This window comes from Cebidichthys violaceus, unplaced genomic scaffold (assembly GCF_023349555.1).
Source record: "Cebidichthys violaceus isolate CVI_PGR_0920_01 unplaced genomic scaffold, fCebVio1.0.p SCAF_11, whole genome shotgun sequence".
NCBI classification, from domain to species: Eukaryota; Metazoa; Chordata; class Actinopteri; order Perciformes; family Stichaeidae; genus Cebidichthys; species Cebidichthys violaceus.
Window position 1 is genome coordinate 3,785,181 of NW_027176274.1, and position 13,825 is coordinate 3,799,005.

A 13,825-nucleotide genomic window follows, 5' to 3' on the forward strand; every position below is an offset into this window, starting at 1 on the left:
GGGGATAACTTTCATCATAGTATACACAGCAGTTATTTATTAATATCCTGCTAATTCTTTCTAGAGCAGAAGTAGTGAAGGTCAGAGAGGAAGGAAAAAGGCACAGTGATTTGTGAGTGAAGCCCACTGACATTTATCCCTTCCGTGGACTTTCAAGATCTGTTTAGAAAGATGCCGTTGCCCCCTTTCCTTATTCTCAAAGTGAATGTCAAGGACAGGCGTAAACAGCGATGTCATACCTCATTACCGGTCATATTTATTCTAAGGAGATGCCCTTATCACAGTGATTTGTAATTAAATGGATGAGACCGCAATTTTGAAAAGATCTGTCATTTTCTCATTCCAAGTTCTCGAGGGGGGGGGGGTTGTTTAATGGATGAACTATTTGTCTTTTCCAGCCGTGATGCATGATAAATGCTTTTCATCTCATTTTAAGATCAGACAATCACAGTTTGAGTGGGTCTAATTATAGCAGCCTCCCATGAGTTGGCATTAAACTACAGAAGCAAGCAGACATCTGGTAGTAATTGGCACATTTAGAAAAGGGTCCGTGGCATTTTACAGATGTTCCCGTGCACTGTTTAAAATGTGTCAGGACAACCATTAACTCATTTTGAGATGACACCGAAAGTGCGAGAAACTGTAACCGGGAAGTCAAACCTCCTAACTTCAAATGCTCCGTCTGATGTTAAGGGCACCTCAAATGCCACATGGGCCCGGTCTCAAAACGAAAGTCATGTTTACTCATTAATACCGTGTTGGAGGACAGACTCTGCTACGCCACAACGTGCAAAACTTTAACATTTATCTTTGGAATAATTTGGTGCAACGCTGCTCAGACATTCACGACGTTGACTATTAGCTTTACGTTCATCCGCATTGACTCCGGCTTCCACTGTATAGTGGAAGTCAATGCTACAGTTGCCTTAACCGCGTAGTACGATCAGCAAATCGTGACGCATCAAAAAGTGTGCGGCCTCGAATATCACCTGGAAATGAAACACACCGTGATCAACAAACAGCTCCCAGAGATGGGTCAAAAGGTTCTTACTGTTCTACAATGTCCATGTTGTTTTGCCCCTGTGTGTCTCATAAATAAAAGCATTTTATGTGCTCTAAGTAAAATCTAGGACATTAGGCTATTAATGGCCAGGGGACTCCTCTCCTGGGGCAACAGTGTTAATCGGAGCAATAGGTCTCCTTCCTGCTGGATCAATGTCAGCACAAATTTCAGATTGCTTTCCTGATGTGCGCCAAGTTATCTGTGATTCAACTTTAATAGGTTATTGAACGGAGCCAGCATTTAGGGAGCAGGGCCGTATTTCACGTTATTGACAATCAAATGCACACAACTTTCTCATTAGCATGCATTAGGAAAAAACAGAATTAATCTTGACTCCACCATTGGGGAACATGACTAGAGTTACACGCTTGTTTAAACAAACATGCCGAACAGTGGCTCGGTATCGCGTGAGGAGGGGGGGACGTGAGGAATGAAGGTAAATAGAGCCTGACAGACGTTACTCTGGACAAAAAGCTCCCGTGTTGACTGAAGGAGAAGCACGTGAAGAAAAAGCAGAAACAACAGCGTGTTTCTATCTAAAAATAAATGAAACATTGCATTATGTATTTATAATGATAAAGCAATCCACAATATCATCTTTAATGTTGCAGGACCTCGGTGCATCATGGCTCCGCTCACTGTCTTCATGGTTTTCAGCATGAATGCCACTTCAAAGATTGGTGGTGCATGAATCTAGTATCTCCGTTATGCAGGGCAAAAGAGGTCTGGATGTTCAACATTTATTTGACCAATAAATTGGCATCAATTTGAAGAACACTGTGTAATGGACAGTCGTTCATTTTCATATTCTTTACAATTACACTGAAGCGCGCGCGCGCACACACACACACACACACACACACACACACACACACACACACACACACACACACACACAGATATGCACTAACAGCTTTGCAAATAGTACGTCCAAATGGTATCTGGGCTCATGATGGGCGTGACTCTCCTGCTTTAAGCAAGCTCATTATACTGTAATGCATTTGCTCTGACAATTCCTAACCGAAATGCAGCGCTTGGGTGACAAAATGAGTGGTGGCAATTCTAACTGGCTGTACTAAATCAGATGACATTTCACTGCAACTGAAGGTCAAGTGTTTTTGTCAACACGGACAGAGCCTGACGACGGAGCTGCCAACATCAGGTGAAAGATTTACAGAGCGTGCATTACTCAAACACGAAGTGCACACACCACGTCTGAGAGGAGGGAGGTTATTGCATGTTGGTAAAAAGGTGGATTTACACTGTTCTAGTGAAGGTTTGCATGTAGTGACGATGTATGTCTGCGCAATACGTTGTATTTTAGGCCTGTGTCAGTTTATAAAGTGTTAAACAATTACAAATGAACACGTTCGTTACTGTAAAGATTGACAGAAAGTGCAGAGAAAATGAAAGAGAGACAAAAAAAATAACAAAAAAATGTTAAAACTGTAATTTCAAGTGGAAGTGCCGCTGCATGACGGGCGTAAACGTTCTTGAAATGAAAGTTATTTCTTTAAGCGCTGACAATTCCTGTTCCGTCTAAAAAAAAAAAAAATCCTTCAAATGTTCGCCAGTTCCAAGAGCTGTTTAACAACTGAACCGTGTCAGAGAGCAGCCATGCTTCATGTTCTCTAGCTTTGTTGCTCGTAGCGTGAACAAAACATCAAGGCTTATAATCAAGACGTCCTGGATTTAGATCTGTGAAGCAATCAGAAATCACAAAATCACATATTTTGTTCTCAAATCATTCAGCCGCATTAAGCACAACAACCAAAATGCCAAGGTCAGAATTTTTTCTTTTCTTTTTTCTTTTTTTTTCACATTTTGTTGGTTATTGTGCCTAATGCGGCTCTGACTGGCTTCACTGCAACAAGTGCAGTTGCTCTTGAACAGCAATATTACAAAAGGAAACCTGAATTTGAAGAACATGTTTTAATCAGCCATTGCTTTCAGCTTTATACAGTATGAAGATCTGACCAAGGTTCCTCCACAGCAAACAGGCCTCAGTGTTGGAGCAGTAGGAGCTGCTGACATTAGCAGGGCAATAACGTGAATCATTCATTATTTTCTATGATATATATACATACGGCATACATTATTGAGTCATTTACGTAAGGTATTTACACATCGGTATTAACATTGCAATGGAGTGTTTGGTGCATTTGCTGCTGAGCCAACCTCCAAGCCATTTGACAAATCATTGCATGCATCTCCCAAGAGAAAGCTACAAGCTACGCCAAATGTCATCATACACAAAAGGTCTGTAAAGGTGGTTTACACCACAACGTCGTATAGATTCAGACAAAATATCACACCTGTCACGACACCTTAGTGTGTATGTACTACAGTTCAAAGCTTGTTTGCATAACTGCGGCCAACAGTAATGTGGCCGGAGAGGGCAAAAGGAAAAAAAGGGGAAGTTAAAAAAAGCATGTACCTTACGTCGACCATATCTCATGGTCATAAACAGCTCGACATATCCCGATCTTTCAGCGCGTCATTAGACCGCGTTTGACTTTTTGTGCGTGTCATTTATACGCCACGAGGTTAATGTGGTGAAACGGCTTCTCACACGCCACTTAATTAAAGCCATGTGTTATTGTGCAATGGTGGCAGTTATGTTTAGTCAAGGAAACCACAGAGTTATAGGTTTAAGAGACACGTCATGGTCGGGCATGACAATAACTAAGTCAAATATGTGCGTTTACAACATAAGTGCAGAAAAAAAAGGTCTCTTACCGTAAAAAACAACAACAATGTAGTCTCCAGTCTCCTGGTTCAACGTGACCCATGTGACTCCCCACCCATCCGCCATGAGCAGGCTCTCTCACATTAAATACACCACTTGTTGAGGGCTCATCATAGCTGTGTGAATGCTTTTGCATTGCAGTCAGTGCGGACTACATGGCGTCCAAATGACAAATACCACGCATGCAAACAAAAGCAAGAATATTGCACCCAAAACGACTTCAAATTATTCCGTCACTCATACGCCATTTAGTGAGAGCGGGCTGGTTATGTGCGGTGTTTGTGTGGCAACAAACTCCAAAAAGCAGCGAGGGGCACAGGCCAGTGTTTGACATTAGACATAATACAGAATAAGGGCCGAGCGTCCAGCCGAGCGGACGGACGAAGCCTTCATGTTTAGACTCTGCAGGGGTAAATATTCACTATGACATTTGTGTTGTATGCTATTTCCATCGGCTGATTTCTACCCGACTGACATTTTCATCCAAGTCACACTGGCCATGAATTTCTACATTTCAGATCTATTTAAAATATTGAATTTATACGCAGGGAGTGGGAACGGAGAGACGTTTTGTAAGGCGGTCGTGGCGTTCTTGCAGTGAAGACCAGTTTTAACACACTCTCTGACACAGCCTTACCCGCAGAGCTTGTGTTCGGTATGTTCTGCCTTATTTTAATGGCCGTTAGTTAAGAAAGGAATATGTTCTAGTTAGCTTTACCTCAATATGGAAACAAACATGTAACAAACCGGTGAAGCACTCTGCTGTGTTTTAACTTTGGTTCAAGCTGGGCTGAGTATATCTTTTGAAGGTTTCACATAATCTGGTAGACGTCCCTGATTTAACAGTCACCACAGCTCTCTCTCTCTCTCTCTCTCTCTCTCTCTCTCTCTCTCTCTCTCTCTCTCTCTTGTATTCTGCAGACTTCCCACCACAGCAGCTCTTTTGAAGCATTACACTGTTGGCTAACCGCTTTTATTTTTTTATTTTTTGGTCATGCTAGTTCTTGTCTTGTTAGGTATCCTTTAGGCATCCATCCCATTAACACATCGTTATTGCGACAGTTGAGGTGTGTTTTGAGATTTTTCTTGGTTTTTTTTTTGTCTTCTTTTAGTTCATATTCACAAACTGCCCAACTGCTGCCAGGAGACATTAAGCACTTAAGTTTGATACTCTCTGGTATGAACTCAAAATGATCCCACACGCTGCTCTTTCATTTGAACTGTGAGTGACGTGATACATTCACACTCCTTCTGCGCAGCTCGTAGGCGATAAATAATCATACGCTTTCATGAACGCAAATAACGCTATTGCATTGAACCAAATTACATTGTAAGGTGTCTCTATTTTTTTGTCCACCTCTCGCATGCGCTATCTCTCCCGAAGCAATTAAACCGTACGAGCGGGGGGGGGGGGGGGGGGAATGAAGAAGCACGAACCCATTATGTGGCGTTGGCCTAAAAGCAAAGCTTGGTTAATTTTTCAGAGGAATTTCCACTAATGTATTCAGAGACTGGGAAACATGACAAAATAAAAAGCTCACATTGGCAGCTGAGAAGAAAAGTGTGCGTCTAAAGTGCGCTCGGCCAAAGGCTTTCATAATCATAGTCATCTTGAACGGTGAATGCTATTCATCATCCATGTAAATAATAAAACAAAACAAATAAAAAAAAGGTCTTTATTATGATGGATGGGAGTGGTGCTTTAAGTTTAGCTCTACTATATCTTTAAGAAAAAAAATGCATACACACTACTTCAATAATTTATTAGCTTCATTCAAACAGAAATCAAAGTATTTTCCTAAACACACTGATAATATTTATGAGTTCTTTTTAAAGTGATACCAGTATTGTGGGCAGTGCTTTGAGTCAGGGTGAGATGTATTTGTTTGATGGGGTCGCTGAGGCAAATGAAACCTTTCCAACTCATAATACAGACCCCCAAATTGTAAATGCCACAACAATTTATTAGCACAGTTGATGCGGAGAACATGTGCAATATGGAACCGGGGGAGACGCTTACATACATAGCATTGCCCCCCAAAGACACTGCAACGCGCTTTTCATTTGCAAGAACTAATTCAAATTCAGCAATCTTTTGAGTTTGTTAAATTCCTGTGTAATCTAATCAGGCCCAAGGGCGCAATCTTCATCAAAAGTCCATCTCGCTCGTTATTAGGTGGATCCTGATTCAGACGATGCTGTTACTACATATGAAAAATCCTTTTTTCAACTTTTAGATCTGACTTTAAATTTGATTTCACTTCATTAAAACGCTCACTCCCCCCCCCCCCCCATCCTGACAAAGTCCAAGCTGTGAGTCATCTTGTGTTGCTCGATAATTTCAACGCCCTTTAGGAGAAAGGTAGACAGTGTATATTGATTGATTTGGGCTTTATACATATATATATATATATATATATATATATATATATATATATATATATATATACGCTAAAACAAACAGATATCTTGCTCTAAAGATCAAATTCTTCACCAACTCTGGCGGCATTAACAAATGCAGCTGAGACTTGGTCCAAAACACAGACACAAGATAATTAGTCACACTGAGCTTGGAGTAGGAAGGGCAGGAAAGCAATCTGACTGAAGGATGTATTGATCCTGCAGAGAGGGAGGGGCACCCAGTCAGGAGTCATGATCAATCTTGTGAACCAACTCTCTCAATCTGTGATGAAACCTGAGTGTGTTTGTGTGGGGAAGCATTCTATCTAGACGCACTCTAAATACATGTGTGTGTGTGTGTGTGTGTGTGTGCGTGTGCGTGTGCGTGTGCAGCCACATTAACACTACCAACAGCTTGGTGTATAACTTGTCAGAAAGAGACAAATGTCTGTGTGAGTAAAAGACTCCCAGGGGTTAGAGGAAGGGGGGGGGAGGTTTGGCGGCACCACAACATCCGAAGCCTTTATCATTGAGTTAAAAGCCATCTCTGAGCCCAAGATGCTCCCCATCAAACCGAGCGCCCCAAACCGTGGCACAGTGAGAGCTTTAAAACCGGCTCAGGGAGTGATAAAAAAGGTAAATCTTCCCAAATATAAACTGTTTGCATATTGGTGTTATCCAGTGGCTGGTCACAGGTGGGTTTCATCTGATTAGACAGTGGTGATGCATATCAGGAGGTGCAGCCGACCAATTGCACTGTAATTCATCTTCCTCTGATAGGAGGAGGAGGAGGAGGAGGAGGAGGAGGACAAGGTGGGGAAGGAGTGCAGAGGGACTAGAGTGGGTTGTAAAAGCTGCAGTACTCCCTTAAGCCTTGAAAGATACGGGATCAATGTTCAGTTATTTATTTTTTGCATTTTGCAAAAAAAAAAAGAAGGGTAAAAACAACAAGAAAAGACAGCTCCGGAGTTTGTTTTGTTTCCAGGTTGTGTGGGTGTAATAACGCTCGGTTCTGGCCTCCAGGGCTGGGTGTACGGATCAGATATCAGACGGCACGCTAAGCTGCAGGGACACCCACGGCAGTGGAACTGTAGACGGCTAATTGACAGGCTGTTGGAGACGAAGCAGGTCCAGATAGCCAGTCACTTTCACGCTCCCACACTCCGCGGTCTCCACCAGGGGGGGAAGGCGGGCCCCGCGCGGCAGGGGCGCGCATGTGTGAGCGTGCGCTAGTGGGGTGCGTATGCTGTCAAGGGTTGTGTGCAAACCCACTGGGGAGGTGGATGTCACTCTTGCAGTCATCTGCACACGCAGACAGGCCAATTTTACACAAATATATCTACACACACACACACACACAGACACACACACGCTCACAAATTGATATATATATATATAGAACTGAGAATGAGAGGCTGTGCATGCGAGTTTTCGCAGGACTCGCAAACAACCGGGGGGATGTATCGCTCGTGGTTACAGGGACGATCGCACTTATTTCTACAGATGCTGGAAAACCACACACCGAGCGTGAGACTGACAAGTGGTGTGACCTTGCATCTGAAAGTTAAATAAAAAAAAAATAAATAAAAAAAAACTACGCATGGTTTCAGCACGGCATGAAAACATAGAGCTTGTTTTGCAGTAGAAGTATAAAGCCGGGTCGCTGTAGCAGACGTGTTGCAGGTTTGGTGACTCATCTCGGTATGATAGCACATCAAAGTCTGTGCATTGCTGGTACCAACCCAATAGGTACAATACACACACACACACACACACACACACACACACACACACACACACACAACACCTACATGCTATTCTATATGTGCAGTCTAGGTTTAAGCGCATGCTCTACCCACCGCTCTTATTATCATATTTAGGCTGTTTATATGTGCCGTCCTGTGCTGATGAACCACCTTTATTGAGATCATCTCCCAATCATCTCACTTTTGTGCCATTTGTTCACAGTATTGATTTACATTAATGCGGTTTACGATTTAATCCCGGCATGAAGGACAGGAGGGGGGGGTTGAACATCATCTATAGCTTACACTATTAAACATTCAATTATCTATAAAACACACAATAGGGACTTCAATCAGTGTAATGACAGATCGCAGGTGCAGAGCCCCCCTCAGTGTCGTCCCCGTTAACCCGGGTTTTCATAGCTCATCTCACATGCCACCCTATAGCTGTTTAGTTATCTCCATGAATATATGCAGAAGGGATCTGTCCTTGCTGAGAGCAAAATCTGATAATGCAGCAGCAAACACAGCTGAGAGTCAGAGCAAACCAATTCAGAGCTCTGTTTAAAAAAAAAGCCAAAGGGCTCGCTGCTCATCTCTGCGACAGCACAACACAATAGATGAACAATTATTCAGTGTTAGACTGGAAGAAAAATAATCTATTTATTCATGGCTGGTTGAATTAGCTTTATCTTCTGTGATTAATCCAAGTCAATAATGTAATCTTTAATTATAAAGAATGGCCTTATTACCTACGTCAAATAATCACGCCGGTCCACACTGCTGGAAAGGGGAAAAACAAATTTCTCTGCTGCGTGATTATGTATTTTCCTGCCATAAATTAGAGCACCCAGACCGTTTTGTTCGGGCGCTGAGACTTGTATTTATTTAAATATTTCATAACAGTGAATGCACAGAAGCCAATTAATGATTGTCTGTAATAAACTAATAAGTTAAAATAGAAGGAAAAACAATATTCACACCCTTTTAGTGTTCTTTCGTGATTCAAGCATTTTATAACACACATTTGAGACAGTGGGTTTTGGCTAAATTTACCATTCAATTGTAATGATGAACTATTATTTATGTTATGTTAATAAAGAGCAATCACTTGAAACACTTTATGCAATAAAACAAATTGCTAACTAGAGGTCTATTGCACAGAACATTGCATTTTTTTTTACTGAAGAAGCTTAAATGCCGGAAATTATTTCAATTATATTTCATCATGCATTTTCTCCCCCCCCCCCCCAAGAGCCCCAAATCTATGCAGCTATTATAAAAAAATGAAACATCTGGAGCTCCCGGGATAATCAATCGACAGAAAACACATTACAAGAAGTCGATCCTGAAGGAGGGCCCCACGAGAGGACGAATAATGGCCAATGTGCGCGCGAGACGTTTGTATGTGTGCGCATGCGGTTTGGACATGCTTACGTGTGATTAATAGCACGCCACCTGTAGTAATGGCTTCCTTGCTGTAACGGATGATGAGTGATTCGTAGCTACGAAATACACACACTGGCAAAAGCACGAGCAGAGGAGCGAATGCGTGCCACTGGGTTTGTGCTTTTGTTGCCTTTGCGTGCTGCTTCTCCTGCCCGGTCCCACAGCTCCCAGTCCCTCCTCCCGAAACCAACTCACAGTTTTGTTCCCCACCAGGAGTCGGAGTAAGTGATTTGTCATGCGCGGAGGCAGCAAGTAGCCTGTAACAAATCTAACTGACAGCCCCCCGAAAATGCAGATCGCATAGCCGACAGAGAGGAAACAGCAGCTTCGGGGATTTTCGACGGGATCCTAATCTGTGATGAAGTGACCCGGTGTCCAAAGAGAGCTACAGGAAGCTGCGTAGACTGACGCGGGACAGACATTTCCAAGATGTCACAATTGTCCGCTAATTAATGTACTCAGGGAGGACCGAGTGTCAGAAGTGTCATAGGACATCGCCGTCAAACGTACTAGAAGCACATTATAAACTTTTAGTCGTGTTGTTGGTTCAGACTACATTTTGTCAAACTTTTCAGCCTCCCCCGAGGAACACGACATTTCCTTTTGACCGGCAGAACAAATGAGAGGGGGATTCATTCTCAACTTACTCTGAGTCTCCATGTGGGCTGTCTTTAGGACAACAAAGACAAATTAATACATCAATACGCTATTAGAGAATCCAAATGAGAAGCAGTGGAATGTCGTTATTTCTTTGTTGTAATTTGGCACATCGGAAGGTAATGTAGTGCCATCCATGTGATAACACAGAATCTTTAGGTCTCAGGAAGGTGAGCATATCAATGTTCAACATACCCTATTAAGACTTGACACCCACACTTTATCATCGCTAAAGCAATTGCATATTCCTATTCCTGCAGGAGAGATGGGGAAATCCATCTCCTGCAAGGACAGTGCCTTTAATAAATAGTGCACAGAACACAGGCACAAACTCTCCCTCTTTCACCTGATCCCCCTCTTTCACTCTCTCTCTCTCTCTCTCTCTCTCTCTCTCTCTCTCTCTCTCTCTCTCTCTTACACTCACACACACACACAAACACAAACACACGCACACACACTTTCCGTCTCTCATGGAAATTGTTTCATTGCTTTTAGCCAATCTGGCTAATGCAAAACTCATGTATGTCTGTCTTTAAATATTTAATCTTAACAGCAGCAAGATTGAAATACAACGTTGAAGAAGCATTACTCCTTCCCTCCTGGTAGGTACAAGAGCTCAGCGAGAGAGAGAGAGAGAGAGAGAGAGAGAGAGAGAGAGAGAGAGAGAGAGAGAGGCAGCTGCTCTGCAATGTCAGAAAGAGAGAGAGAGAGCGACAGGGAGAGATGGAAAAGAGAGGAAGAAGAGACTCGGCTATTTTTCGATGACAATTTTGTTGCCGTGCACTCCCAGCTGCTGGAGTTGGAAGCAGCATTAAAGCACCGTTTTTCCTCGGAAAAGTATACAACCACATACGACAGCTCCCCGCTTCTCTTCTTCGGTGGCAGCCTTTGTTCTTTTGACATAATAGAATCAGGAAACGGGCTGAAACACACGGCTGGGGAGAAGCACTGTTGCTGCCGAGAACTTAGTGAGAAGAAATGCAGCTCAATGACTGAGCCAAAGTCATGAATCTTGCATACGGCAATGTATCGTGGGAACCACATGGCCCCTGGAGATGAGAATGCACGCACAAAGAGAATTTCAATTTCTCTTGCCTTGAAGTATTCATTTTGCTTTTATGCTCATCGGTAGTTTTGTGTGAACAAGACGAGTCTCGTAAAGCTCCGTTCGTATGATTCCTTAAATGTCCAAATGTGACTTTACTCGCTTTCTACAAGAAAGTTGTGATAAAGACGACACACACCGATGAAGTAATATGATAAGAGTCTGACAAAAGACCGAACTTTGAGAAACTTTTTCACTCACCACAGAGAAGTCCTCGGCTGAACAGTTCTGTCCACTGAAATTGCAGCTCTTGAGCATCTCGTCTAACTGATGTCCTGTCCTGTTGAAGATGTCCTGCATGTCAGGGGCAGGATACATCAAATCAGTAGGTTTGTGCCCATCCTTGTTTTTGGGGGGCAGACCTGTCAAGTTAGCCAGGTGGTAGATGTCGGCGTCGGTGAGCGCGGAGAAGCGAAAGCGGTTGATATTGCAGATGGTCACAGCGGGGAAAACCATCTCTGGGGTCGCCTCTTCATTCAGAGACGTGACATGAGGGTGCTCCAGGTAAGAGATGGCACACTTAGCCGCTTGGTATAGAAACAGTGCCAGTGAAGTCAGAAAGGCAAGAGCCCAGAGAGTCTGCCGGATGCCCAGGCGACCAGAGACAAAGATGTGGTTAATCCCATGAAGAGAGCAGGAGTTAGCAAACCCGACCAAGTCCTTAGCCGGAGGTGTGCAGCTCTCCTCGATCAGGCTCTCCTTGTCCCCATCCTGCTTGCTTTTCTGCTTCTCATCCTCCTCTGCAAATTTGATTTTGCAAACAAATTCGATAGGCATGGGGGCAGCCAGGTCTGCGTTTTGGTTTTTTTTTTGTTTTTTGGTGGCAGCTATCAGCCCTGGATCACTTCTCTCCTACTTCCTTGGCTTTTGTCCTCTGAGCAGGGAGCAACTCCGGAAAGAAGAGAAAAAGACAGGAGAGAGTTTGTTGCTGCTGCTGCTGCTGCTGCCGTTGCTGCCTCTGCTGTGACTGATAGTGCTGCTGCTGCTTATGCCGCCACGGCTCCTAGTGACTAGAGCGCTGCTGCTGCTGTGCTGCTACTGCTCTGAACGCTTGTCTCACTACTTGATCAGCTCACACAGTCTCGCTTATCAGCAGTAATACAGCTGTCAAATAAAAAATGAAAAAAAAACCTTGCACACTGCCTCCGACCAACAGATGAAAATGCAGCATTTTCACTCGGACTAAAATAGGCACAGTGTACTTAATAATTCATGAGAAGGTAGCATTCTTATTATTTCCTCCTCACTGGCGTGAGTCGCAACTTCCCCCGGTCATCCCTGCACTTCCAGCAGACAGCCCCCCCCCCCCCTCCTACTGCTTAATCCACTTGTTTGGAAGGCTCTTCTACATTCTGATCTGAATAAAGTTGGTGTCAAAGGTTGTTCTGCCAAACATCCGGTGCTTCAATGCACCGCAGGAGGTCAGCGCTTTTTTTTAATGCCACCCCCAATAAGGTCTCCAGAGAACGCCTAATTGAAACAATAATGAGGAGTGCGAGTATAGTGGAAGGGATTTCTGGCAATCAATGTTGTCTTTGCAACAAAAAAAAGTAAAAGACTATCGATTTGAACGGACGTGTTTGTCAGAGATTAAGAGAGGCAGTACAACAGTGTTTTCTTATCAGGAACTAATGGTAGCGTCACAAGACTCCTGTACGAATTTGAATTAGTGAAAGCCTCCTGATCTGGACCCCGATGCTGCTAAAGATGTTGAAATAAAGAATTGATCCGCCTCCGTCCCTATCCTTTACGGTGCGCGTCTTAGTGCTGTTAATGGCCCTTTTCCAAGTTGCCAAACTAAATTATGCAAATTCGAGGCTGAAAAGGGAGAACCCCTAATGCATGTTATTCCCCTTTAAATGGAATTAGTCATGCGGGTCACATTCACATCACAAGGGGGCTGGGACCTCGAGAGAAAAGGCATATTTAAAAGTGAATTGAACACACACACACACACACACACACACGGCAAGTCAAATCCAAAGAGCATCAGAAATACACGAGAAAGGGTAAAAAAGATGACGTTGACCTGTGAAACACCTTCATTTTTTACTCATTTTTTTGTTTTTGTAAATAAAGGAACATTTCAGCATAATCAAACACTAAATGATAAGAATACTCAGAACTAAATTAGATTCAATTTGTAAAACTAATCTCTTTGGGTGGTTAGGACAAAAACAATGCAACAACAAATATCCCCTGCCTTGTTTTCCTTTTTTTTTGGGTCATTGCAGTGACTCAGACATTTGCTTCATATACTTTTATTTATCGTAGGATTGTCTTTTGATGGCGTCTTCTTCGGCTAGATAAACAAAGATATCTGGGATATTGCCTTTACTTGATGGAGGCGAAGCGTCCATGGTTTAGCTAAGCCTCTGGCAGGCACTGAGGTCTGCTAACCACAGAGTGTTTTATGTAGTCACTCCCAGAGGATGCTGGGCTTATTTACAGTCTCACAGAGGAAATGAAAGCTCACAGTCCACACCATGACTAAATACCAAATGTGAATAAAAAACACGCAGGCACATCTGGCACATGAAAACCATTCAAGGAGTGCATGGCATTATGTTTGTTTGTCAGAGCCAATAACCCTCCAAAAACCCAGGCCTGTTTTGTGTTTGATGCCCTAAAAAATGACAGACAATGGATTAAATGTC

The 13,825-nt window shown here is 43.1% G+C and overlaps 1 protein-coding gene across 1 annotated transcript in view; it reads right to left on the reverse strand.

Moving 5' to 3' along the window:
• Window positions 1–12,081, reverse strand: part of asic4a (acid-sensing (proton-gated) ion channel family member 4a) — a 76,749-nt gene extending 64,668 nt beyond the window's left edge. The window contains exon 1 of the mRNA XM_068737854.1: window positions 11,370–12,081. Within this exon, the coding sequence (XP_068593955.1) occupies window positions 11,370–11,945 (576 nt within the window). The 5' untranslated portion in view covers window positions 11,946–12,081. The remainder of the gene's footprint in view (window positions 1–11,369) is intronic.
• Window positions 12,082–13,825: the final 1,744 nt, after the last annotated feature.